The sequence below is a fragment of the Pistacia vera genome, unplaced genomic scaffold, assembly GCF_008641045.1.
Source record: "Pistacia vera cultivar Batoury unplaced genomic scaffold, PisVer_v2 Contig52, whole genome shotgun sequence".
Taxonomy (NCBI): Eukaryota; Viridiplantae; Streptophyta; class Magnoliopsida; order Sapindales; family Anacardiaceae; genus Pistacia; species Pistacia vera.
This window is the reverse complement of record NW_022196357.1, coordinates 219,203-246,619: the sequence shown is the minus strand read 5'-3', so window position 1 is coordinate 246,619 and position 27,417 is coordinate 219,203. Positions and strand designations below refer to the sequence as shown.

Here is a 27,417-nt window from a genome sequence, read left to right as displayed (position 1 = left end):
TAGATTACAATAGTGATAGAATTTGAGGTGGGTTTGACTCCTCACCCAATAAGGTCTTATTGAATAGAAGGATTACTCTCTCTTATAAACCAGTAGACTTAAGCATGCTTAGTCGGTGTTGGACTCCAACACTCCCCCTTACAGTCAAGCCTATATATGTTGGATCATGCCTATTAATGGAGGTAGTTGTGGGTTCTAACTCTTCACCCGCTAGTCAAGCACTCAGCTCAACTAGGCCTAGCTCTGATATCATGATAGAATTTGAGGTGAGCTTGACTCCTCACCCAATAAGGCCTTATTAGGTGAGGAGTTAGACCTACCTTAAATTTTATCATGGAATTAGAGCCATATTTGTTTCTCTCCCCTCTTTGGTTGGGGCGATGATGGGTTTGGACCTTTGTCTTGCACGCTGAGCGCGAAAAAGGGTGTTAGAAGTTGAATTTGTCTCACACCGCCCCAATAGTGGGCTATTACGGTGTATGTTAATGGTTGGGCTCCCTCCTTCCTTGAACTAGCTTTTGGGAGTGAGTTCTACCCAAGCCCACTTTATCAAATATCTGCCCTATTTTTGTGATGCTGATATGCTTATGTGTATGCTTCATCAAGACTAGCTTGTTGGTTCATAGGGATTGTAAATCCTGGCTTCTTTTTATTGTTTTTTGTTTGGTCCTTGGGCATGTCCAGGAAACCTAACTCTCTAAGAAACCTCCTTGGTGGTCTGATTCTTTATTCTTTATAATATCACCTCTTTACCTAAAACAAGAAACGAAAAGGATGACTATATAACCAGAGCTTGGACTGGAGTTGAGCTATATACTCAAATTTTTATTGCACAAAATCTGTAAAGTTTATTATTATTTTGCACACAATGTAAACTTATTTTGTTACATGAATCCGTTGTCGTTTGCTTCATAAGATTATAATAATACTTTTGATGCTTGATTTTGACACCAACTATTCATGCATGTGAAGTGCTAGGCGGACTTAGAAATCACACGTGGTACGAAAGTGTAAAAAGAGAGATTGAGCAGGTAGCAATTTTTAAAGTGGTTCGGATGTTCTAAGGCAGATCCTATGTCCACTGTGATTATATTAATGGTTGATTACAATCAAGTCGCACTCGGCGAGCTGAACTACAATAGAAAAAGTAAAATAAAAATAGAGAGAGAGAGAGAGAGAGAGAGTATGTTTTGTGCGGTGGATGAGCCAATCCTATAAAATAGAGGAGAACCCTCTATTTATAGTCGAAGGATTCAAGCTGGTAATTATGAATCTACGTGCGGGCAGGTGTGGTACAATTCCTAACCCGTTTCCTATTGGTTGTCTATACGAGAGATATCCTTAAATCGCGTAGGGCTTCAATAGGTAGACAATTCCTAGTCACTCATAAGTTTGGCGTTCACCTGCCTCACTGGCGATGACCTTACCCCTCTTGTCCTTGCGGGACATGGCTGTATCCAAATGGCAGAAAACCTTCCTAAATTCTGATTGACTTCTACTGATTTAAGCTTATGTCAGCCCTGGTTTTTGGGCATAACAAATACAATCGTATCTTGAGTTTGGACTGGAGCAAGCTTTAAATCCAGCTAGTGTTCCTCAAATTTTTTTTGGCCAAGAGCTACCACGTTTTAGATTTATACTATGATTCTTGAGTTTGCTGGCACTACGGAGACTGTTCGTGAATGGAAGAGAAGAATCCCTATCATTTAGACCACACATTCAATTGTGTTCCCAAAACAATGAATAATTAAAATATACATATTTTAAACCATATGATCAACAGTAGGTAAATCAGATCTTAAAAGTATTTTGATCGATCTACATTATTTTGTTGTACTGACCAAGCATCAAGACTTTGAATTATTGAATATATGAATTAACTCAACGAACAAGAACCCTTTTTTTTTTTTGTGATGATCGTGAGTGTCGGATCAGTTTACATGTATCTCAAATAATTTCCTAAAACCCTAGAACTATCGACCAGCTAAAAGCTTTAATGGTTACCCTTATTAGTAACAGGTGAGAGACTCGAACTCAAGAGTCCCTTGTCGAATCACTCAATCACCCAGAAGTAATTATTTATATTATAACAAGAACTTATTAAATTACGAGGAGTGATTGGGATGAAGTTGCAAATTGGAGTAGTAAAAGTGAACAGCATACGCATGAGCAGAATATAATGCAGGAAATATAACGTGCTCCAGAATCCTTGGTCTCGTAACTCGTTACGTTGTTTGAGATTTGAACGATAATATAATCCACAAGACTGGCAACTTGGCTGACCTCTAAAAAAAATCTAACAAAAGGTGCTTCTTGTTTACCACATAATTGGCCATGCAATCAGCCCTCTTGACTTTTGTATTTATCAATCAGTTGTGAATCATATTCATGGAAGTCTGATCTTATTTTCTTTTAATAAAGTTTTGAAAAAATTGGGAGCTGTTTGTATTCTATGAAAGCATCTCTTTCAGTTACCTTTGCAGTGGGAACTGGGAAATCCTTCTTTTTGGACTCTACTGGAAATATAGGTAAGTTGTTCATTTTTATTATTTTGTAAATGAAATAATAATTATTGCATGGACTTAATTTAATAGTCCATAAAGAAGTAACTACTAATTATCTCTTCATCGTTCACTCTATAAATTATTCTGACTTTTCTAAACAACATAATCAACGATTACATCATAATTAAAGAATTGAGCATGCTTTCTTAGACCATCATACAAGATTTGACAACCTCAATTCAGCTCACTAAGGATACGTAGTACGAATCTCAATTCAACCTACTAAATTTGACATTCTTGTTTCCCTTTATCAATCCAAAAACAGTTGACAAATTAAATGTCAGGATTTCAACTAGAATAAGAGTCAATAAAACATCAATATTTCAACTATAATAACATTTAGAGTCAATAAACCATCAATAAAAATATCTTAAGTAAATGTAAACCTATATATTTGAAATGACATGTTGAGGGACGTAGCTAACGTATTAAATATGGGTTCACTTGAACCCATTCAAAGTCTGAAAAAAATTAAAAAAAAAGTTTATACTTTACTTAAATTTATATTGACCCCACAAAAATTTATATTAAAAAAAAGTTAACAAATTTTCACATTTTCTCTCTTCTTTGTCTTCTTCATTTCCTCTCCTCTTCTCTCATATTTTCTTATTCCTTTAGTTGGATTAAACAAGAAAACCTACTCATTTGAAGATCACAATGCAAGACGATACTCTTTATTATTATTATTATTATTTTGCTTAAAAATCTCTTCTTTTATCTTTCTTAATTGATGAAAGATCATAAATTATGAATTTTTGTTGAATTTAATAAATGAGTTTGAAATGAGAAGATGAAATTCCTAGATTTTGATATGAGTTTTGATTTAATCTTATTTATGTTGAAATATGAGTTAATTAGTTGTTGTTTTAAGTTGGGTTTGATAAATTGGGTTTAAAGAATTGATGAAACCCTAAGTTGTAGAGATTTTGGGATTTGGTTAAATTTTGATATATTAGTTAATTACTTGATATTTAGAGCTTGGTTTGATGACTTTTCAAGGTTTTATGATTTGAATTTTTTTGGGTTATTAGAAATTGTTTGAAAAGCTTAAGTTATAAGATTTTGGACTTGAGCTTTTAATTGACCCCACTAACTAAAAATCGATGTTGTACAATATATTCTAATGAAAATAACCATGGATATGCCCAAATGCCATAATTACATTCTTGTTAATTTGCATTGGTTGATTATTTTGATGTGGGCATCAATATATTTTCTGTACAAGATCCAATGTTAATTAATTGTTAGCATGCATACACATTAATAAAGTTAATTCTTTCTTGCAGAATATGATTTATAAATTAACTAATTAAAGCAAGAAATATATACGTAATCTATATTAATTTAAGGTTCCATGAACGCGCACGCGCGCGCGCACACACACACACACAGATATATATATATATATATATATATATGGAGAAGGTAAGAACGTGAAAGCAGCACAATAATATGCCCAGTTCACCTAAATCAGAGGACCACACTTATTAAGTATATAATATATTATATATATATATTATATTTTATATATATAGGAGAAGGTAAGAACGTGAAAGCAGCACAATAATATGCCAGTTCACTAAATCAGAGGACCACAACTTATAGTATATATATATATATATATATAATATATATATATATATGGAGAAGGTAGGAACGTGAAAGCAGCACAATAATATGCCCAGTTCACCTAAATCATAGGACCACACTTATTAAGTACGCAACATTTATAGATCTGATGCACGAATCACTCCAAACTACATTATAATATATTAAACAGAAAGAAGATCCTCAAAGGAATCTAGTTGAACGTCTTCCTCAAAATTAAGAAGCTGCTGATACTCCCCAATGATTTCATCTAGCATGTTACCTTCAATAGGAACAAAGTCCAAGAATGAAAAATCACTTCCATAATTTGCAAGACTAGGTTCTCCATTGCGACAACTACCGCCCACCTCAGAATTAGTAGCTTTTTCTTCGACAAGATCAGGCCACCATGCAACTGGATTTGTGTCATTTGATCTTATTATGTTTTTTTCCCCATCGGAAGGTGATGATGAACCACTTCCCATGTTATCGAAACCCGTGCTTCTAATTGCAAAAGAATATGGGGAAACCTTGACTGCCTTGGGGAGATAAATTTTCACCTTCGTAATCTCTTCGTTTGCAGTATTACTACTGTCGTTGTCGTCGTTATTGCTCTTTTGTTTCTTGCCATTGGTGGACTGGTTCTTTTTCTTGACCACTCTTGCTGCTTTTGGTTGAGTTACTCTACTTGTTTCCACTCTCTTACTAAGATTGGAATTCCAGTAGTTTTTAATCTCATTGTCAGTTCGGCCTGGTAGTCTTTTTGCGATGAGAGACCAACGATTACCAAGAAGAGAATGAAGCCTGATAATTAGGTCTTCTTCATCAGAAGAAATGTTTCCTCTCTTTATGTCTGGTCGCAGATAATTCATCCATCTTAACCTGCAACTCTTCCCACATCTAAGCAATCCTGCAAACAAACCAAATATAAAAAAGTTAAAAAAAACAAGCCTATGAAGATAATTGAATTTCATCATTTTCATGCGCCATGCATGCCAGAATTAAGCAATCTATATACTAGGGAATTATAATGCTAGCTAATTAGGAAGCCTAGTTTAGTACCAGCTCTTTTTGGCAAATTTCTCCAATGGCCTTCACCATGTACCCGAATATAATTAGTTAGCAAAGTATCTTCTGTTGCACTCCATGGACCTGTACGCAAACCCACCTTTGAGCAACATGGGGCTCTTCCCATTCTTCTTCTTCTTCTTTATTTTTTTTACAAGAGATAATACAAATGAAAGAGATCAGGGAAGCTAATAAAAAGAACACGATCGAGTAATTACAATAAATTTCACACCATTCAAGTGGCCACAGAGAATTTGTGACGTTTGAGTGTTGTGAATTTGTGTTTTATATACACATATGACTACTTATAAACAGTTAAATATAGAATCACGTGAGGAAAGTTGGAGATGGAGAGAGTAAATATATAGAATATATAAAAAATTGGATTATCTTAATAAGACGTGCTAGGCATTGTGTTATTTATTTAATCACAAAGATGCCCGAGGGGGAAACACTCTTCAACCGCCATTCTTTCAATTATCTGTCGTTCAATTGATCAATTCCCCCAACTATTGGATCATTTGTTAAATATAAAAATCTCATTTTTAATTTGGGATTTGTTGGAATGTGAACATTTTTTCTGGTAATTCATGAAGACATTGAAGAAGAAAAGGAAAACAAGAAGAAAAAGAAATGATGTTGTGTATTGTTGTTCCTATTCTTGTTTAAGTTTTTTTTTTTTTTTTAATCCTATCTCAGGGCATGTCCTGTGGTAGAATATCTTTGTTTTTGTGTTCTTTTGCTTGCTCCTCTCTTTTTGTCTTATATCCTTCACGTGTTTAAGATAAGCAAACAAGAAAAGATTATGTTTTTAGTCTATTAGACTTGTGTTTTTGTTCCTTTCCCATGGCCTGTCCTGAGGCAGGATGGTCAATTTTTTTATGATCTCTTTGTACATTCTTTATCTCTTTCAATGATACTATTTACTTACCAAGAAAAAACAAAAATTAAGTTTTATGCAAATTTCTATTTTAAGAGTTTGTATTTGAGAATATTTGTTTTTTCTTTTTCAATGAGTTTTATTAGGAAAAAAAATTGGTTTATGACTTTATTTAGAGTTAAAATATGAGAATGAATTAAATTAGAGGAGTCTATTAGGATTTGAAATACGAATCCTAATAGAAAAAGAATGTACTATTCTATCTATAAATAAAGGGATCAGAATCAATTCAAAGGTATGAGAGAATCTAATTAAGAGAAGGGAGAATGTGAGAAACATAAAATGTGAGAAGGGGTATTAAATGCATAGGAAGAGGGCATCCACCTAAGTAGAAGGGTTAATGGTATTGTATGTTCTAGCATTTATGTTCTTAAGATTATAATGAAACTATCTTATTTATCGATATAGACAAATTATGTAGAACCATATAAAATATTATATGCCTTTGTGTGTTGTTACTGTTCTTTATTTAGTTTTTACTCCTCTAATTTTTGATATAGCATCAGAATAAATTATAATTTTTAACATAGTATCATAACAGATTCTGACTTTTACCCGGATTAAAGTTATGGTATAGTCTTTCATAGTTTATATATTTATGTAAATATAATAATACAACACACATTATGGGTTCATTGCCGACAGCCTATCTTCATCTTGGTTTTAGTAACATAATAATTTCACTTCTATACACATTTATAAAGATTATATTTCAGTACGCAAGTTGATTTGCTCATAATTTTTTGAACATTAAACGTGTTTTCTTCAGAGAATTAAATTAAAGAGATCACCAGATCTGTTGTTCTTGGCTTCCGAAACATATAAATTTCCCTCCAATATATTAGTAAAGAATCATTTCAGTATGCATATATACTATATAGTTGATTTATTTGAATACACACCGTGTTCCTCGAATTTCGAAGCAGTGAACTAAAGTTACTAGATCCGATATTTTTGGGTTGAAATCATATTCTCTAGTGGTATCGTACACATGGTTGGCGTCAAATATCAGATTAGAAAAAAAAATCCTCACTACCTACGTCAATTTCTAATTGGATTCATGTTTGCAAGCCAATAGACGAAGACCAACAGAACTGTCAACAGTCTGGACTCTGGAACCAAAAAGCTCTTCAATTGCGTATATTGGCTTTGATTCGTTCAATTTTAGCCAGTCAATGCCAAAACTATTGCTCCACATGGCCCGTAAATTCAACTACTCTGATGATTTTTATAAAAAATTATATTATACATATCTCTGTATATAATATTTATATATAGTACTTAAGATGACACAAAATAAAAAATTCGATTAGATTTGGAGATTCAACTAATAAAAATACTTAACAAATGAAGAAAAATGATTTGATAATGAGACATCAATTTGTATAGATTATTTGTATTTAAAATATTAACAAATGTTTTTTGAAACAAGACATGTTATCTAGGCACTAGGCAGCTTTTAACTAGGCATAAAAATATAATGTTAAGAGTTGCCCCCACAAAGTCAGGAACCCATATATCAAAATGAGTGGGAGTATGAAGTTTGCCTCGAGCCCCAGCCAGGCCAGGCAACCACGGCCTAAAATCTATCTCGATTTTGAAGGCATATTCAACAATTAACACGCCACATCATTCCTCGTGGTGACCCAGCTAGCTACATCTAACATCTCTCTCTCTATTTTCTATATTTATTTATATATATAAAAGAAAAAGGAAGAAAAATCAATAAGAATCTATATCTCTCTCGATTGCTTCACGCAATTAAGCATCATTCTACTGTGTGACTTGTGACAATAACAATATTGATCTTCTCTCTCACTCTTGAGTCTTGCCTTCCCTTTACACTTCTATCTACTGTTATTACTATTACTATCACTTTCCCGTACATTTTAAGTCTTCTGTACACCAACATTTTCCATCATCACTTTATTAATTTGGTGGGATTGGGGATTAAATAGAAAGAGAAATGATAAAAGAAAATGGAACTACTTATGGGTAGAGTGTAAATGTTGAAGTAAAAGCCTCTTTATGGAAAAAAAGGCAGAGGTGAATTGTGTCCGTATAATGGAAAGTGTCGAGAGAGTTATAAAGAGTTGCATGCGGTGGAGCTGACATATATAAACATGGTGTCATGTCACTCCTATTGTTTGGGTGGTAAACTTAGCTAAGTTGGCAAAATGCTAATTATAAGTATGCTGACTATCTACTCCGTTTCTCTAAAACGATCTTCATTGTCTTCTTGTTTGACTAAAAAGATTTATGCTGCAGGGCTTCTTGCTTTGGGCTGCTATTTTTCTTCTTTTATTCCGTGTTACTTATATTATATCATATGGGTCGTCCGTATATATATATATATTTCGACGTCAAAGGCAAAGAAAAGTTAAGCGTGTTTGGCTCCAGCTTTCTCTGCGGAAGCTTTAAAAAATTATTTATTATATATTATAATTAGAAAACAAAGCTAGCTGAATGTATTTAATTAGCACATTTGTTAATCTAATAACAACAATGGTGACAGCATGCATGTGGAGCTTATTTTGTCCGCCTCTTAGAGGATTTTCTCTTTTTCTTTCTTCTTTTTGGGTAAGTAAGTGGTATCATTGGAAAAGAGAAAAAATGTACAAGAGGCTATAAAAAAAGGGGTCATTCTATCTCAGGACATGTCTTGGATTAAAAACGAAAACACAAACCTAAAAGATTAAGAACTTAATCTTCTCTTATTTGTCTATCTTAAACACGTAAATGATATGAGACAGGATGAGAGGACCAAGCAAAGGAATACAAAGACAAAAATATCCTATCACAGGACGTGCCCTGGGATAGGATCCAAAAATAAAATATCTAAACAAGACTAAGAACAATTATACACAACATCATTCCTACCTCAGGCAAACCCTTGGAGTTGATTTGCTAAACAGACTTAAATTTCGATGCTACNTGTTGACCAAATGTTGAAAGTGGCAGTTTTGTAAATAAACACAAATGTTATGCTGTTTGTGTAATTAGACGCAGCTGAGTAATTAGGCGCAGATGTTATACGGTGTAGTTTCATTCTTCTTTATATAATAGAAGAAATTGTAAACTCTAATCAATGAAAACTTTAAGCTACTGAATCAGCTTTACTCTCTGGTTTTTCTTTCTTTTACAAGTTCTTTCGTTTGTTTTGACTGTCAGTAAGTCAAACCTGGGCCAAGTCTAAAGCACTGTCGTTTTAGTCTTCAATTTCAATTTTACCAAAACTGTGTCGTTTTGACCAGTTTCCTTCCTTTTCTATTATTTGTAGAACTTCAACTGAACTTCTCTGCATATATAAAGAGAAGTTAGCCGTATTTCGATCCTTAAGCTTTGTCAATAGAAAGTTCTGTTAATAACAATTTTCGTTCTCTTTCTTTCTCCCCAATTCTTTCTTTAAGCTTCAACACCTTTACTCTCAAAATTCCACATGGTATCAGAGCTTTGACAAACACCAATGGTTGAATTCGATCCTTCTAAGTTCATTAACACCGACAAGATGCTGAATAACTTTAGCAATTCCAGTATTTTTGCTTCGCCTGTGTTCTTATCCAGCCTACAAGTGATTAACCCTAAGCTCACTATTGACAACTATCGGTTTTGGAGGTCGCAAGTTCTGTTTGCCGTGGGTGCTCATACATTGGAAGACCATTTGATAGGTATAGTTTCTTGTCCTCCACCACTCATTTGTAGCAAGAAAGATAACTCTGGAATTGTTGGTGAAACTGTAGACAAAGAAAATGTAGTCACAGAGGAAAATAATCCAGCTTATGTTGTTTGGAAACGTACTGATAAATTCTTGGTTAGTTGGTTGTTAGCCTCAATTTCAGAAAGTATGTTTGGTCATGTCTCTAAATTTCGTCATTCAAGTGAAATACGGTTTGTCCTAGAGAATGAGTTTGAAATAGATTCTAAGGCTAGAGCCTTCCACTTAAAGAATTTGTTGCAAAATACTCATAAGAAGGACTTAAGCATAAATAGTTTCTTCAAGAAAATGAAGGAGATTGCGGACAATATATCTGATAGTGGACAATCCATATCAGATGAGGATCTTCTCCAATATGTCCTAGATGGTCTTGGCCCAGAGTATGATGTGGCTATTGTGAATTTAACTTCACGTATTGAGTCTAAAGTGGATTTTGTCTCCTCACAAGAAGCAAAGTTTTTGCTACAAAAATTTGAAATAAGGCTGGAAAAATTTAATACCTTGGACTTCTCAAATAGTTCAACCAACATAGCTATTGTAGCTACTAGAAATCAATTAACATCAACTATGAAACATGAGATGCTCCAATGTTTAATGGACCTACATTGAATGCTTTACATAGTTTAAAAAGTCAAGAACCACATTCCACTTATCCTGTCCCTGTAAATTCAGTACCTCAATTCAGTTCTTAGAATGCTTCGATACAACTGCCTAATTCTCAAACTGATATGTCTTGCCTACAGACCTGCAATATTTAATAATTCTGGTAGAGGTAGAGGTATATTCAACAATAGAGGCAGACCTATATGTCAAGTGTGTGGTAAACCAGGACATATAGCTGTCCAATGTTACCACAGATATGACTTAGCATATTCTGGAGGATTTCAATCAGGAATGTTTCCATCTTAGTCACAGTTCAACAATGGAAACTATTAGATTGGAAATTCCCACTTTGCAAGGCCAAGTCCTTATCTGTATGCAGGCTCTTCTTTATCTTCAGAGTTTAGTCCTGGTTCATATGGAAGCTCAGGACACTCTGGACACTCTAGTCAGTTTAATCCTGGTTCTTATGGAAGCTCAGGACACTCAGGACACTCTGGTCCTATTGGTCTTCCAAGCCAGCAGATGTCATCTAGTCCTATTGGTCTCCCAAGCCAACGGATGTCATTTGGATCACAAGCTCACTTTGCCGCAATCCAGCAGTCCCCACCAGGCTCACAAGCACACTTTGCTATGCAGACCCAACAGTTTCCTGCTATGACTACGCAACAGTACCCAAATATGCCTCCACAACACTTCCCAAACATGTCAACTTCCCTTGCAAACTCAGCAACAACTATTGATCCTATCTGGTATATGGATTCAGGTGCAACTGACCACATTGCTTTTGATCCAGCTCAGTTGAATGCCAGCAAACCATACGAAGGTACAGATCAATTGCAAGTAGGAAATGGTAAGTTCTTAAACATCTCTCACACTGGTTTTTCTTCATTATCTAGTGTCTTACAATCCAAATGTTTATACCTTAAAAATATCCTCTGTGTGCCTAACATCACCAAGAACTTACTAAGCATTTCAAAATTTACAAAGGATAATAATGTGGTTGTTGAGTTCAATTCTAACTGTTGTGTTATGAAGGACAAAATTTCCAGGACTGTGCTACACCAAGGAGATCTTAAAGAAGGGCTATATCGGCTGATGCTACCTTCTAGTATGTCCATTCAACCCTCACTTTCATCACAAGTCAAACTTCCACCTCCTTTACATTCTGTTAATTGTGCAATGTCTAAACAGGTTCAGTATTCAGTAGAAGAACCTTTAGAATAAGCAATGTTAGAGAAGTCAAACTCTGTAATGTTTGATGTCAATACCACATATAATAATAAATCTTCTTGCAATAAAAATAAAGTTCCAGTTTCAGCTTCAAATGTCTTAGTACCTGATGAAAGTTCTAAGGTTGATAACTCTAATAAATGTCATCAACATGATTTATCTTATGCATATCTTAAGTATAGCATTGTGATTAAATCTACTACTGCTGATAAAGAACACCATATGAATGATCTTTCTAATGCTGATTTTTCTGATGTTGCTTTGTTATCTGATGTTGCTGTGTTAAATTCTACTTCTATTATTACACAAAATAATAAACAATTGTCTTTAGACAGTTCATTCTCTCATGTTGAAGCACTTGTTACTACTAACACTAGTGTTAATTCATTGATTTGGCATCAAAGACTAGGTCACCCCTATAGTAAGATTTACAATCAAATCATGCATCGTTCACTACAAAAATTGAATTTACATCATGTTGAATTCTGTGATGCTTGTCAATTAGGAAAGATGCATCACACTAGCTTTCCCAAATCACATTCTAGAGCTAATTTTCCTCTTGAACTCATCCATAGTGACATATGGGGTCCTGCACCTATTTCCTCAACTGAAGGCTTTCAATATTATGTGCAATTCTTAGATAACTTCAGTAGGTATACTTGGCTATTTCCCCTTAGAACTAAGGCTGAGTTAGGTCTATGTTCATCAAGTTTCATCATTTAGCTGAAAGATACTTTGGTTATAAGCTTAAGTGTATCCAATCTGATCAAGGAGGTGAGTATAAGGGAATATTGCCATATCTAACTAGTGAGGGAATTCAATTTAGATATTCTTGTGCCTATGTCCATCAACAAAATGGAAGGAGTGAAAGAAAGCATAGACATGTTGTAGAAATAGGTTTAACACTATTAGCCTATGCCTCTATGCCTTTACATTTCCGATGGCTTTCTTTTGAGACTACAGTATACTTAATAAATAGAATGCCTATTGATGTACTGCAACATGCATCTCCCTATCAGTTACTGTTTAAATTTCCTCCTGTGTATGATACCTTGAAGGTCTTTGGTTGTGCCTATTTTCCTTTCCTAAGAGTTTTCAATAAATATAAGTTTAGTTTCCATTCAAGTAAGTATGTCTTTGTTGGATATAGTTTGATTCATGAGGTTATAAGTGTCTTAGCTCAGATGGTCGAATCTTTATCACCCCTAGTGTTAGATTCAATGAGCATGAATTTCCATTTTCTTCTAGTTTCACCACTGTTAAACCTGTCCAGTCTTCCTCACCTGAGTCCTCTTCCACTGCACCTACATTTTTCCCTTTCATTTCCATCCATAATCCCTTCTGCTCAGCTAGCTTTGATCCTCCTGGAGTAGTCTGTCCTTCAAATGATTCTCCTCCAACAAGTGGTAAGGATTCACTCTTCTCTCCATCTATTACTCCTGTATCCCATCAATCACCATCATCTAGTGCATCTCCACCATCAAATACACTGCCTAGTACTATCACAGTAGACCTAACAACTTCATAACTCCTTAGTCCTTCACCACATCATTCAACTATACACAATCTTCACAAACCTAAACCAACCCTCTACAACTATTCCAAACCAGAAACATTCCTACACAGTTCTCAAAGAACAGACCCACCCATACACAATTCTCCCACTCAAAGAACAGAACCAACCATACACAATTCTCACAATCAAAGAATTGAACCAGCCATACACAATTCTCATAGACCAGAACCATCCTGTTCCATTGAAATTGATCTGAATCCTTCCAAGTTTGCCATCATTCCAAGCTTTTCAGATGTTCCCATAAACACTCATCCTATGATTACAAGAGCCAAATCTGCTACTCTTCCCAAAACAGCATTACTAGCTGCTACCTCTATAATGCATGAACCCAACACTGTCCAAGAAGCCTTGTCTAGCAATAAGTGGAAATCAGCTATGCAAGTAGAATATGATGCTCTAATTGCCAACCATACCTGGACCCTTGTCCCATTTTCTTTGGAAATGAATGTTGTAGGGAATAAGTGGGTCCTTAGGACAAAGTTCAATGCCGATGGGTCCCTCCAAAAGTATAAGGCAAGGCTTGTAGCCAAAGGTTTTTAATTAACCCCTGGCCTCGACTATTTTGAAACCTTTAGCCCAGTAATCAAGCCTTCCACAATACGAATTATCCTTACCTTGGCAGTGAATAACAATTGGGATATCCAGTAGGTGGATGTAAACAATGCTTTCCTCAATGACACACTAAATGAAATGGTTTATATGTCTCAACCTTTTGGTTTTGAAAATGTCACACAACCAACTTCAGTTTGCAAGTTAAATAAAGCCCTTTATGGACTTGAGCAGGCTCTAAGGGCCTGGTTTGACAAGCTTAACAAGCTCTTCTATAGAAAGGTTTCATTTTCTCTGTATCAGATTCGAGCCTATTCATCCTTCATCAAAATGGTCAAGTTGTTTACATTTTAGTTTATGTTGATGACATGTTGTTAACTGGTTCAGATTTGTCCTATATAAAACAGTTAGTGTAGGAGCTTAGTGACCAATTTGCACTCAAGACACTTGGTTCAATCCATTATTTTTTGGGGTTGGAAGCAACAAGGACAGCCACTGGTTTACATTTAAAACAGTCCAAATATGCTACTGATTTGCTTGCCAAGACAAATATGTTAGAAGGCAATGCATGTGCTACTCCTATGGCTACTATGCAAGACTGTTTTTAGGAGATAGTGAATTATTCTCTAATCACAACCTGTTTAGGTGTATTGTAGGAGCTTTACCATACTGAACTTTAACCAGACCAGATCTGAGCTTTATGGTTAATAAGTTAAGTCAATTCTTTCAAGCTCCTACCACCCTTCGTTGGCAAGCTTGCAAAAGAGCCCTGTGGTATATTCAGAATTGAATGTTATGCTGATGTTGATTGAGGAAGTAATATAGAAGATAAGAGGTCAACTAATGGATATTGTGTGTTCCTAAGTCCCAACTTAATCCAATAGACCTCTAGAAAACAAAAGGTAGTGGCTCTTTCCTCTACTGAAGCTGAGTATAGGGCACTTCCACACACAGCCATTGAAATTGCTTGGCTGAATAGTGTGTTTACTGAATTAAGACTATCCTTTAACAAAACTCCAGTCATATGGTGTGACAATGCGAGTGCTAGAGTCTTGGCCTCAAATCCGGTGTTCCATGCTCGTACCAAACACATAGAAATTGACACTCATTATATTCATGAACAAGTATTGGCTCATAAGATTGCTGTTCAGTATGTACCTTTTAAGTTGCAAATTGAAGACATACTCACCAAGCCCCTTCCTACTGCTCAATTTGAAGAACTAAAGGCAAAGCTGACTGTTAAATCTGACTGTTAACTTTGCTACAATAAAAATACTGATTACATGTTTATACTGCTTCTTTTCTTTGATTGACATCTTATGAAGAACTGCAGTATTAGCTACAATGAAGCAATGAGCTACTGTGTTACAGAAAGCAGTGATTACTGTTGCTAAAGTAGTGAAACAGTGATTAATTCATGTTGGCACTATGTGGTGGTTCATGATGTGTTACAACTACTATTATCTAAAGCTGATGTGTTGCAGCTACTGTTATCTAAAGCAGTGAAGCAGTGATTAATTCATGTTGACTTTATGTCGTGGTTCATGTGTTACAGTTTGTAAGTTACTGATCTGCTTAGAAGTCAGAAGTTTTCTTAGAATGTCACCTATTGCAGCAGTTTAAGAAGATTAAAAAGAAGAAGATTTTCTGCTTCAGCAAATTTAAGAATATCTGCAGAATTTATGTTTCAGCAAGTTGAAAGAATTTTACAGAATTAGAGTTATAGAGCAGAATTTCAGACGTGCCTAATGTCTACAGATTTTGAGTTACAGAGCAGAATTTCAGTCTTGCGTAATGTCTACAGATTTTGAGAACAAAAGCAGAATTTTAGTCTTGCTTAATGTCTACAGATTTTGAGAACAAAAGCAGAATTTCAGTCTTGCCTCTCTGAATTTCGGTCTTGCCTCTTTTTTGTTTGCAAGCTGAAGCTACAAGGTTGTTCAGCTTGAGGGGGGCTATTAGCTAAAAGCGAAGCTACAAAGTAGTTTAGCTTGAGGGGGGCTGTCAGTAAGTCAAACCTGGGCCAAGTCTAAAACACTGTCATTTTAGAATTCAGTTTCAATTTTACCAAAATTGTGTCGTTTTGACCAGTTTCCTTTCTTCTCTATTATTTGTAGAACTTCAGGTGAACTTCTTTGCATATATAAAAAGAAGTCAGCCGTATTTCGATCCTTAACCTTTGTCAATAGAAAGTTCTGTTAATAACAATTTTCGTTCTCTTTCTTTCTGCCCAATTCTTTTTTTAAGCTTCAGCACCTTTACTCTCAAAATTTCACAGGGCTTAATCTAGTGCATATCTTAAATTTCACAAATTTATTATGGATTTGAGTAAAAAGCATATGGTACATCAGTTTCTTTTTAAACTTTAAGTTATACAACTATTTATAATTTTTTCATTATTTAAAAAAAAAAAATATCCTAAACAAAAACTAAAGATATAGATGAAAACAAAACATCATCATCATAAATGGGACGAACAAAGATTCTGTATATCAATTATTTTTGTAGGATATTTAGCCCTCTATCTAAGCTTCTAGAGTTAAATATCTAAATTCATGCCAAAAAAAAAAAAAAAAAAAAAATTCAATTATCTACATCTTAATCATAAAAAGATTTATTCTTTAACAAGGCAAACATTATTTCTTTATTCCTTATTGACAGGACCAATATTCTTAAAAATGAACATCTTGAATGACTATATCAAAGACGATAAGTGGAGCATGCATATGTATATTACAGAATATAGAAAATGGAGCATGCATACGTAAATTGTAACTACGATTGCACATAAATTGATTCGGTTTTGAATATTTAGCTGTCTCTCTATGTATGCATCATTTTATATCATTTCTGTTGAGAGATTGTTAACTCACTTTGGTGTATCATTACCCATTTTTAAGTGCAGCGGAATATTTTTACCAAGTAGATTAGAACATTTCATCCACAAGTGCATAAAGTAAAGAATACAGTCATATATGTTGTTGATTTTCTCAAGTGTACGAAATCGTGCTAGTAATAAAGTATATAAATACGGATATCGAACCCAAGGGAATTACTATTATCAATTACCAATTAAACTATCCTATTACTATTTGATCAATCCAAATTGTATCAAGGAAAATCTAAAAAATTAACAATTGAATTTAAAAGAAAATTGAAAAGAAAACAACTAAAATAAATCTTTGGGTTTAGAACAAGATGATTAGACCTAGGGCATAGATTTCACACCAACTCTTATTCATATGTATCGATCACTTATGCTAATTTTATTAAGTTCTTCCTACAGGTCAAACTCCCTAAATTTCCAATAACTTTCTCTCGAACAATTATCAAATTAACCCCTAATTACTAACCCGAATTATCTCTAATCAGATTTAAGCAATTGGAGATTATTACGCTCTATGGAGTTTACCAAAACCTCACAAGTCGCAGTAACTTATCTCCAGCGTTCGCTCAACCTATGGTTTTACTACCGTAGACCAACTAAGTATCATTTCTCAATCTCAACCTAATCTGTTAGTTCAATCAATTCTTGGGCCCTTAAGAATCAAAAGCATTAAGAATAATAATAAAACTTATGAAGAAATCTTAATAAAAATTAACAAGCATAAACCAATACATAATTAAGAGATTGGGCTACATTTTAGCCCTAGAGAACAAATTTAGTTCATAATAAACATGAAAGAAACAATCATCATTATTAAAACAATCATCATGAGTTAATAAGAAAGGAACAAGACAAACTTCTCTATATTGTGAATCAAAACTCCAGAACTTCTGTCACTTTCTTTCTCTATAGGTTTTCCTTTTCTTCTTCTTCCCCAAAGAATCAACTAAAGACATATATTGATACTCCTAGGGTTTTAGGGTTATGATTCCCACTATCCTAATCACTTTAGAAGTCTTAAAACAGGAAATACACGTCATAAATTTAATGCAAAAAATTCCAGAATCGCAGTTGTGCCGCTGCACTGTGCCTAGGTATATTTGATTCTACCCCAAAACTTGCAATCTTTAAAATATGGGGATGTTTGGGCATGATAACGTTCGAATCTAGCAAAGTGGTAAAGATATGAATTGTAGCCATTTGAATCAGATTTCCAAAGGTCCATGAATCGTCTTAATCCAAGTTCTACAACTCGAGATATTTTTAAAAGACCGAGATATGCTCAAGTTGGAGCATAACATTTAAGCACTAGTAGCCTGAAAAACAGTCAAACACACTCGTGATCCCATAAAAGACAATTATGAAAATATTAAGCAACTTTACCAAATTAAGCCTAATTTCCCATAAATAATCCGCATAAACCACTAACTAAATGTGTATTTTCAAGCTCTTATCAATATACATGGTTCGACTAAAATCCACTTTTAGCCTACATCCAGGGGACCTTATCTAGATCGAAGCGATCCACTAAGTTAAAAACACATTACAAGATAATGTTCAAAGTTGATCTAAGATACAATAAAAAAAAAACTCTCTATTCAACTTTACACTTAGCACCACACTTTGAATCCTTAACATGTTGAAACTCCTTGGACCTTTTTCACACTAGGAACCCACTCGAGAGTAGCTTGTGAACCACCAAGCTTCAAGCCACCGATGCCACATACTAGTATTAGCAAACGAACCACGTTCCAAGGGCCATGAAGACAATGAAAGATAGGGTGAGGTTTTGACGCAAAAATGAAATGAACCTATGAACCTTTTAAGAGGAAAATACTCTAAGAAATTTCAAAGTACAAAGAAGAATAAAAGATCAAAAGGCTTGATTCAAACATACAAGAAGAGATATTATATAGTGTAGGGTTTCTTGCTTAACACATTTGTGCCATGTTAGCCAATAATAACCTGACCCATGTTTGTCCAAATAAGGAAAGTATTCCTTCTTTTGGTTTGGACCACAAAACAAATTGGGAAAAGCATCTTTATTCCCTAGGACCCCTTAAGGATAATATGACACATGTAAAAGGTCCTAAAAAGGTAGCAACAAAGATAAATAAATATCTTTGCTACTTTATCAGACATGCAACTCGTGTTGGGTTGCAAATATCTGAAGCGAGTCTGTAAGCATAAACTATTGTGCACACACACATTCGATATGAAATAAGCCAAGACACAAGTCTGCCACCCAGTGTGCACATAGAACTATTATGCCCACAGAAGACAAAGGAAACAAGCCAAATCATAATATTGGCAACCAGTATGCACACATAACTGTTGTGCACACACACAAGTCATAAGTTTGACAAACAAGAATATTCTACATTCTCTCCCTTTGTCAAACTTATGAACAAAGAAAATAAACTGAAAAGTGATCAAGCAAACCTGTCTCAATCAAACAATCAAACCTGCAAATTTGTAAAAATAAAAAACACAGAAAAAATTCAATCAAAGGCAACACAAACTCAAACACGATGTTAGCCAATAAACAGTCAAGGCAATATGATAAAACAATTCTAAATCAAACCAAAAGCAATAGCAAAAATAACTCCCCCATGAATAGACAATAGTAGATTAGTTTAGTAATAAACAAAAACTAATTAAAAGTTTATCAAGGAAATGAAAAAGTCTAAAGTCAATGAAAAAATCTAAAGTCTAAAAATCACTCCCCCATGCTCCAATACTTACTCGCCCTCTATGTTCATAAGTCTTGATGATTTTTGAGAGGGAACCGATGAGCAATGAGCTTTCCTCTTGATGTTTTTCTTAGGAGGACCTGTGATAGTGACATGAGTGTCCTCCACTTAAACATCAAATGCAGCAACTGATGTGGTCTCAACAGCATCATGAGGGGATTCCTTTTGGATGGGAGGGGTGTTGTCTTCGATAGGAGGAGAAGCAACTTCTTCAGTGCACACATTAGAGGCATCTTCTTCTTCAGAGTGTTGTACAATTTCATTAGTAGCTGCATCTTCAGGTTTATCATCACCTTCATGAGCAGCTTCTCCTTCTTGAATAACAACAGCAAGAACACTAGGGACAACATTAGGAACAACAGTAGATACTATAGGACCAAAAGGGATAGTAGGTGCAGCAAGGACAACAGGAGGAACATCATGAACTGCAACAGGTTCAGTCTGGATAGGGGAAGCCAAATTTTTCTGCTTTTTCTTCATTGTAATCTCCATTTGTCCAGCTGAGCACTGAAGGAAAGGTGAATTCCTTCACATATTGGAGAACATTATTCATAGACATCTCTAGGTCTTGCATTGAAACAAATAACTTGGATTGCTAAGTGTTAGCACGTATGTGTTCAGCCGAGGAGGAGGAAGGTATGTTCCTTGGTGGCAACCTAAAAGACTTCTTGGTGACAGTCTTTAGTTTCAACAAAGGTTCCACTTCATAGAATTTTGGTTTGTAGGTGGTAATGATCTTATGAATAAGGGAAGGGAAAAGCAAAATCTGAAGGGCATGTGTGGATTGTGTGGCCACCCTAACACTAGTGAAAATGAGAGAAGCCAAATTGATTTTCTTTCCTAGTCCCATCCCATGGAGAAGTTGAGCTCTTTCATGCCTAACTGTGGAATTATGCATTGAGGGAGACTAATTGGTTAGGGAGATTTTAAACAGTATGCGATAAAAAGGTGTGAGAGCACTAGGTTGAAGAGAACCACTTCTCGGCCACTTTACAATTGAGCCACCAATAACAACTTTGACAATTTTGTCTAACTCCATCTAGTCAAATCAAAAGGTTTCTTAACCCTTTTCAGACCTAATGCATCCTTAACTACCTATTCATAAAAGAGAACCCGATGACCTCTGACATACATTCTGTCATTGTGTTCATTGGAGTTGGGGTCAGCATTATGAAAGCCAAAATTGGTATAAAACTCTTACATGAGAGTTTGAATGGGTGTAGTCAAACCCAAGACAATATTAACCTATCTGTGCTTTTTCATCACAGCATGAAATTCTTTAAAGTCCCCTAACCTAACATTGGCCTCACTCACAATTGTCTTCTTGACAACGTGATTTCTAAACCTATTCTCAACCACAGGTAACCCAAAGGGTGAGATTTTACCAATTAAGGCTTTTTCCATGATTGCCTTCCTTTTCTTTTTCACCATCTCCACCGATGTCAGGGGCTTTGATGGACTAGCCTTCGCAAGAGCAACCTTGTGTGATTTGAGAGAAGCAATGGGAGCATTTCTAAGGTGCTATCAGATGCCGAAGAGGAGGATTTCTCTGGTGAAGCAAGGTCTGACTCAGCTGGTGAGCACACCAAGTCCTAATGGTCACTAGTGTTAGTGTATATTAGTGTATGCCCTAGAAACCATTCGTGTTGTCGGTTTCAGAGCATTTTGTCTTGTATCTATATATATCATAAATAATAGAAGAAAGAGTTCTTCAATTCATATATGTAAATTGCTTCCTTTATTCAGTCATGCATTTAAAATAAAGTATGTATATCAATTGTCCAGATGATTCATTTAATAGGTAAATGAATTATCGAAAAGGGTTCCCTACGGAAGCAATATAAATTTGGGCAACTATATTGTACAGTAGGCATACCGGATGCTTCCGAAAGATATCATGAGTTGATATAAGTACGGATGACGATGATAGTCATGTCACTAGGGCATTGGTATGGATTAACGGTTGGTAACTGTTTTTCGAATGTGACCGAATAACGACAAATCACTTGGAAAAGCATGTAGTCAATGATTTATCGTTTGGTTATATCATGCAGATGTAGTCCTTTGACCGAGCATTGTAGTCGGATCCGATATGGATGCATTGTTCATACGTGTATAAGTAGAGACTATCATGTTTCGTCAATAAAGCCTATGTGTCATGCGTTGTTCATATGCGGAAACGAACGATGGTCAAGAGGGGATCCATTGACTCGAATATAGGATCGGGAGTACCGCTGACTCCATCGGATTCGAGTTCCTAGACGAACATGATAAATGTCGGAAAACTAATCTCTGGCCAGAGTCTATTATTAGTCATACAAAGTAAGTTTGTGATGACAAGTTCCGGATATTGATCGACATTCGGTAGAAGATCGAGTTTGGATTTTGACGTTCCAATCCATACTCGATTAGGATATCTCAATGGAGGACTTTACCTGCATGGTAGTATGATCTGAAATGGGTTCGATGAAGTATCTTCATCGTGGTTTAGGGACTATGGCACATTGCTAGATGTTTACCAGTCGTTGGGCCTCCACAGGTTTCGGTTCATCCAGAACCGCTCACGGCTAATCCACGTGGACCTACATGGTCCACCAATAGCCTTGGGAAGTTGAGAAGGATGAGAGAGAGAAATGATTATCCGAAGAGGGCTAGCACCTTCCGGGGTAATAACGGGATTTCTATAGTAATGTTACATAAATCATTGTGACATTTTAAGGGTTAAAATGGTCAAGAAATAATTAATTATATTAATTATTTATCTTAAGTGTTAAGATTAATGAGATGAACAAAAATAACCTTTTAATAGTTAAAGGGTAAAAGGGGTAAATTTTGGGTTGTTAATGTAACTAGTTTAGTTTACATGGGCCCTTGATAATATTGATTATTCAAAGGGTAGCATATTAAATTCGTGGGGTCCCTTTATAAAATAAGATTTTATTGGCTTGGAAGTGAAAAATAAAAATTGCAAATTGCCCAAGTATATATAATGCAAAAGGTGCATTTTTGTTCATCACATTGTTCACCAAACACAAACCAAAACTCTCTCAACCACGACCACTCTCTAACCTCTCAAGGTGTGTTAAAGTGTGGAGGTTCTCCTTTTGAGGCTACTTCATCAACCAAAGCAAGGAGTAGGTATAATCTCTTTTCAAGCTTTGTTTGAAAACCGGTTTTGAATCCATTTTTTTTATTTTCTTCTCCATTCCACCACTCTTCATGCATGCTGCGATCTTTAAATGGTATCAGAGATAAAAGCTCCTTGCATGTCAATTTTAAGCAAAATCATTTTCCATGTGTTCATATGTTCATCAAACTTGTTGAGTTTTGCATGTTAGTGATATGGTTCAAAAATGTTTTTTTCATATAGATCTTTACATGCATGTCTCGGCCATACATAGATTAGTGGTATATGTTCATTCTTCTTCTTCTCATTCTTATATGTTTGAATGATAATGGTTATATGAGCATGCCTTAGTATTGGATGAGTTTGTTTGATGTATAAGCATGTTTGATGCATGTTTATGTCTCGGCCATCTCTTGATCTTTGGAACATGTTTTTCTTCTTGCTCTAATAGGTTTGGGTATGTTAGAATATGATTTAAAGCATGTTTGGATGATGATTATTGCATGAAATGTGTTGAAAACTACATGCATGCATATATGTCATTTTCGGCCATGACTATTTTTGCCATGAAAATGTCATTTCATTCATGTATATGAATGATGTTTTAGGAAATGTTGCATGATGATTTATTTAGAAAAATGTTCATGCATGTTCATTTCCATGACTTTGATTAAATGATTTATGCTTTGACATGCTAAAAGTGTTATCCTTTAATTTGATTAAAGTATATTTTTGCATGAAGTGTATGCAAATGTTGCAAGTGTTTAGTGGTGGAATTTGATGTTAGCATAAAGTTATGGATTATTCATTCATATGATGAATTATGATATTATATATGATGGTGGTAATTTTAATGTAGGATGGTTAATTTGATTAAATTATCTTATATTGCATCATTGTATGGCATAAATTATTATATTTTTGAAATGTAATAATTTGGTTGTTTGAATGGTTTAAAAATTGATGATGCAAGATGACATGATTGTCTTTGAGAAGATAAATGTGTCATAAAATGTATTACTTTAGTTAAAAGTAACTTTTGTTATAAAATGATTACTCTTGGAGTAATATATCCCATTTATCTATGCCATGCATGACTTTTGTGAACAAGCAAGCAAAAGTTAAAACAAACTGATAACACCAGCAATTCGAGGTGCTAGGAGCCTCCCACAATAATCCCACTACAAATATTCACTAGTATATCAAATTGTATCCATTTCAGCATTGGAAGAAACAAAGGGCTTTGGAGGCATTTCTAAGCTTTGCATATCACCTTCAAGCATTTGTATTACTATTGGCATTGAAGGCCTTTCTTTTGGATTCCATTGAATGCACCAAAGTGCCATAATTGAAAGCTTCTTGGCAATTTCTTCATCTCCATCTGCCTCAATTTCTAAAGCAAATTCTTTACCTTGACTCACTTTGTTATATATCCACTCAGGAAAATAAATTTCATTTGATTCTCAATTGAAAGATCAATATTTTTCTGACATCCAACCATCTCTAACAACATCATTCCATAGCTAAATACATCGGACTTGTAAGAAACTTCTCCAAAGTTCCTAGAGAATAGCTCGGGTGCTGCATATCCCGGAGTTCCTCTAGCTGCGGTCATGGATATGATACTTTGATCCTTAGAGCATAGATTAGCAAGCCCAAAATCTGAAATTTTCGGGCGAAGATTATGGTCTAGTAAAACATTGTGAGGCTTAATGTCAAAGTGAAGGATCCTCTAGTTGCATCCTTGGTGAAGGTACTCTATTCCACGTGCAACACCTATTGCAATCGTTTGTAGCTTCTCCCAACTCAATAGACGATGAGTTGATTCATTAATCTTTGAGAAGATAAACTTCTCAAGAGATCCATTTGGCATGAACTCATAAAGAAGCGTGCAACGTGTCCCTTCTGAGCAAAATCCCAAAAGACGAACTATGTTAAAATGGTGTATCCTATCGATGGTAGCCACTTCATTGATAAATTCTTCACCATTTCCTTTTGAATTTTCTACCATCTTAACAGCAACTGGAATTCCATTAGAAAGTTTTCCTCTAAAGACACTTCCGTAACCACCTTGGCCAAGTCTATGTTTAAATTTACTAGTTATTTTCCTTAGCTCACTGTAAGTATATCTAGTTGGATTGAGGGTCCTTTAGTCTTCCAGGAACTTCTCTACCTTTACTTGAATTTCCTTTTCCTGTTTAGATTTCCGAGATCTATAAACAAGAAATATCACCAATGCTAAAACAACAAGGCCTCTAATACATGTGGATGTGGATACTGCAATTTTAACAACAGGACCTTGAGGATCTGCATTTCAAAAGAAAACAAAAAATTCGCTCAGATTACGAATGATTTGAAGGTTGCTCGATGCACAGAGTATGACAAAGAAATGAATTCATATTTTAGATGAAAAAAAAGAGGCACAGAGGCTGAAATAAATTAACGATACAGAGTATATCAGAAAACAGAGAGCTCTGTCTCATGTGTTTTGTGTTACGCAAGCAAACACAAACACATATCGAATACACAAACAATCGAACAAGAATACCAAGACAACACAGGGATTACCGTGGTTCACTTATCCTTTTATGGATAAGCTACATCCACGTTGAGCTTAGGAAAGGTATGAGCTTGCTGCACTTACTATTACCACAAAGAATCAAGATTACAACACTTCCTACAATCTCCCAAAACCAGTACAACATAAACTGCAATCAGCCTAATGAGATACCCAATGAGAATCCCTTACCCGAGAGAACAACACTCTCGCCCGAATGATTAAGATCCCTAACCACTCAAACCTGATTACACACACAATAGCAAGAAGCTCATAACCCTAACTTAGAAATCGCACGAAAGGAAAAAACCCAAAACAGTGTTCTACTCGTTTCTGCAAAAAAGTGAGTTTATATATGGTTGACTAAGTGACTGATTCTGGCTATCAGATTTGGAGTGTATCCTGCGGTTTGGATTCATTTGGTTGCTTGTCTAAAACGACGTCGTACTCCTTTACCTAAAACGACGCTGTTTCAGGCTTCCATTTTAACAATCTCCACCTTGGAAGCACTAAAATAGCCTCTCTGTGCAGCTTGCTTGGTTTTATTTCGGCATAGCTCTTTATCACTCCAGACTACTTGACATACAACAGGTTCAAGCAGTGCTTGAACTTGGTTGGAGTGATTATCTTGGTACCCATGTCTGCTGGATTTTCTCCAGTGGGTACCTTCTTAAGTTCAATGATTCCATTTGCAACTTGATCCCTCACAAAGTGATAGCAGACATCCACGTGCTTAGTTCTTTCGTGATACACTGGTGCTTAGATGGATCGCACTCTGGCTATCGGAGTACACTGTCACCTTCCCATCAATTAGATTTGCCTCTGTCAGGATTCCTTTTAGCCATAAGGCTTCTTTAACTGCATCAATTACTGCAATGTACTCTGATTCTGTTGAAGACAAGGCTATAATGGGCTGCAGTTGCGACTTCCAGCTTATACAATTTCCACCAAGTATAAAGAAATATGCTGTAGTTGATTTCCTGGTACCCTTATCACCTACAAAGTCAGCATCTACAAACCCAACCAGATCAAATGCAGTATTTCATTTATAGTATTCAAGCCTAACACACACAGTACTGTTTATATATTTCAGCATCCATTTTAAGGCTGTCCAATGCTCCATACCAGGGTTAGACATGTATCTACTTAACATGAAAATGGCAAGGCTAAGTCTAACCTAGTACTTATCATGGCATACATCAGTGACCCCACAACATTAGCATATGGGACAGACTCCATTCTCAACAGTTTTGACTCAGTTTTGGGGCATTGGGACTTACTAAGTATAAACTGATTGGTTAAGGGCATTGAGACCAGTTTGGCACCAGCCATGCCAAACTTTGTGACTAGTTTCAGTAAATAAGATTGTTGCTGCAGCCTAAGTTCACACCTCTGTAACACCCCACTTGAGGTACGTACTTAAGATTTACTGTATTACTTAAATGTTCATTGATTCGGCTTCAATTGAGTTTGAATGTTGTCATGGTTGGTTGGTTGGTTAGCCTTTAATTAAATGTTATGTTGCGTTGGATAAGTGTTTGCCCTGATTTTTGGTTGAGACTTGGTGAATTTTTGAAATCCAGACTTTGCCGTGGCGATGAGGTGCTGCAACCACGGTGTAGGTTCTGCCATGTTTCGCCGAGGCGACGGAAAGTTCTTCGCTGCGGCGAAGAGCCTAACAAAATGTTTAATGAATTTTCTAGAGAATTCTTCCTTTGGAGCATAATGACCATTCTACCCCTAATTAGCAGGAAAAATGGAGAGTGAAATGCAAGGAAATTTCATGGAGAATGTGTTAGTATTGGGGGTGTGAGTGTAATGAATTAAAGGACAAAGATGGAATTTTCAAGAAAGAGTAAGGGCAAAATGGGAAAGCATGTGTAAAATATGAGATAATAAGGATTTGATATTAGTAAACCCTTCATTCATTCTTCTTCCACCACCTCTTCCATTCTCCATTTTCTCTCAAGTCTTCCTTCAAGCTTTAAACAATTTTTGAGGGTTTTTAGTTGGATCTTGGTAGAGAATTGATCTAAGACTTCCTAAGGTAAGAATCCTTGCTCTAGATGTGAAATTTACCTATAAAGGTGTTAAGGTCTTAATGTGTTATTGTTTTAAGGTGTAGAGAAAAGACATCTACCAAAGGAAAAAAGAAGATTTAGTGGAATCACACCATCACAAGGTAAGTAAATCCAACTCAAGCTAAAATTTAAGAACTCCTTGAGTAGAGATTTCTTTATGCATGTATATATGATGCTTGT

The 27,417-nt window shown here is 35.3% G+C and overlaps 1 protein-coding gene and 1 pseudogene across 1 annotated transcript; both read right to left on the bottom strand.

Annotated features, from left to right (window-relative positions):
- Positions 1 to 4,310: 4,310 nt before the first annotated feature.
- On the bottom strand, positions 4,311 to 5,454 carry LOC116106536 (transcription factor MYB13-like). The gene is made up of 2 exons (XM_031392904.1): positions 5,214 to 5,454; positions 4,311 to 5,061 (listed from the first exon to the last, which is right to left on the bottom strand). The coding sequence occupies exons 1-2, from the start codon at positions 5,344 to 5,346 to the stop codon at positions 4,337 to 4,339; spliced, it is 858 nt and encodes a 285-aa protein (XP_031248764.1). The 5' UTR covers positions 5,347 to 5,454; the 3' UTR covers positions 4,311 to 4,336.
- Positions 5,455 to 23,801: 18,347 nt separating this feature from the next.
- Positions 23,802 to 26,294, bottom strand: LOC116106603 (annotated as a pseudogene).
- Between the last annotated feature and the right edge of the window lie 1,123 nt (positions 26,295 to 27,417).

Coding starts and splice junctions, on each gene's coding strand:
- LOC116106536 (XM_031392904.1), bottom strand. CDS start 5,346: ATGGGAAGAGCCCCATGTTGCTCAAAGGTGGGTTTGCGTACAGGTCCA. Junction 5,062..5,213: donor AAATTTGCCAAAAAGAGCTG/GTACTAAACTAG, acceptor GTTTGTTTGCAG/GATTGCTTAGATGTGGGAAG.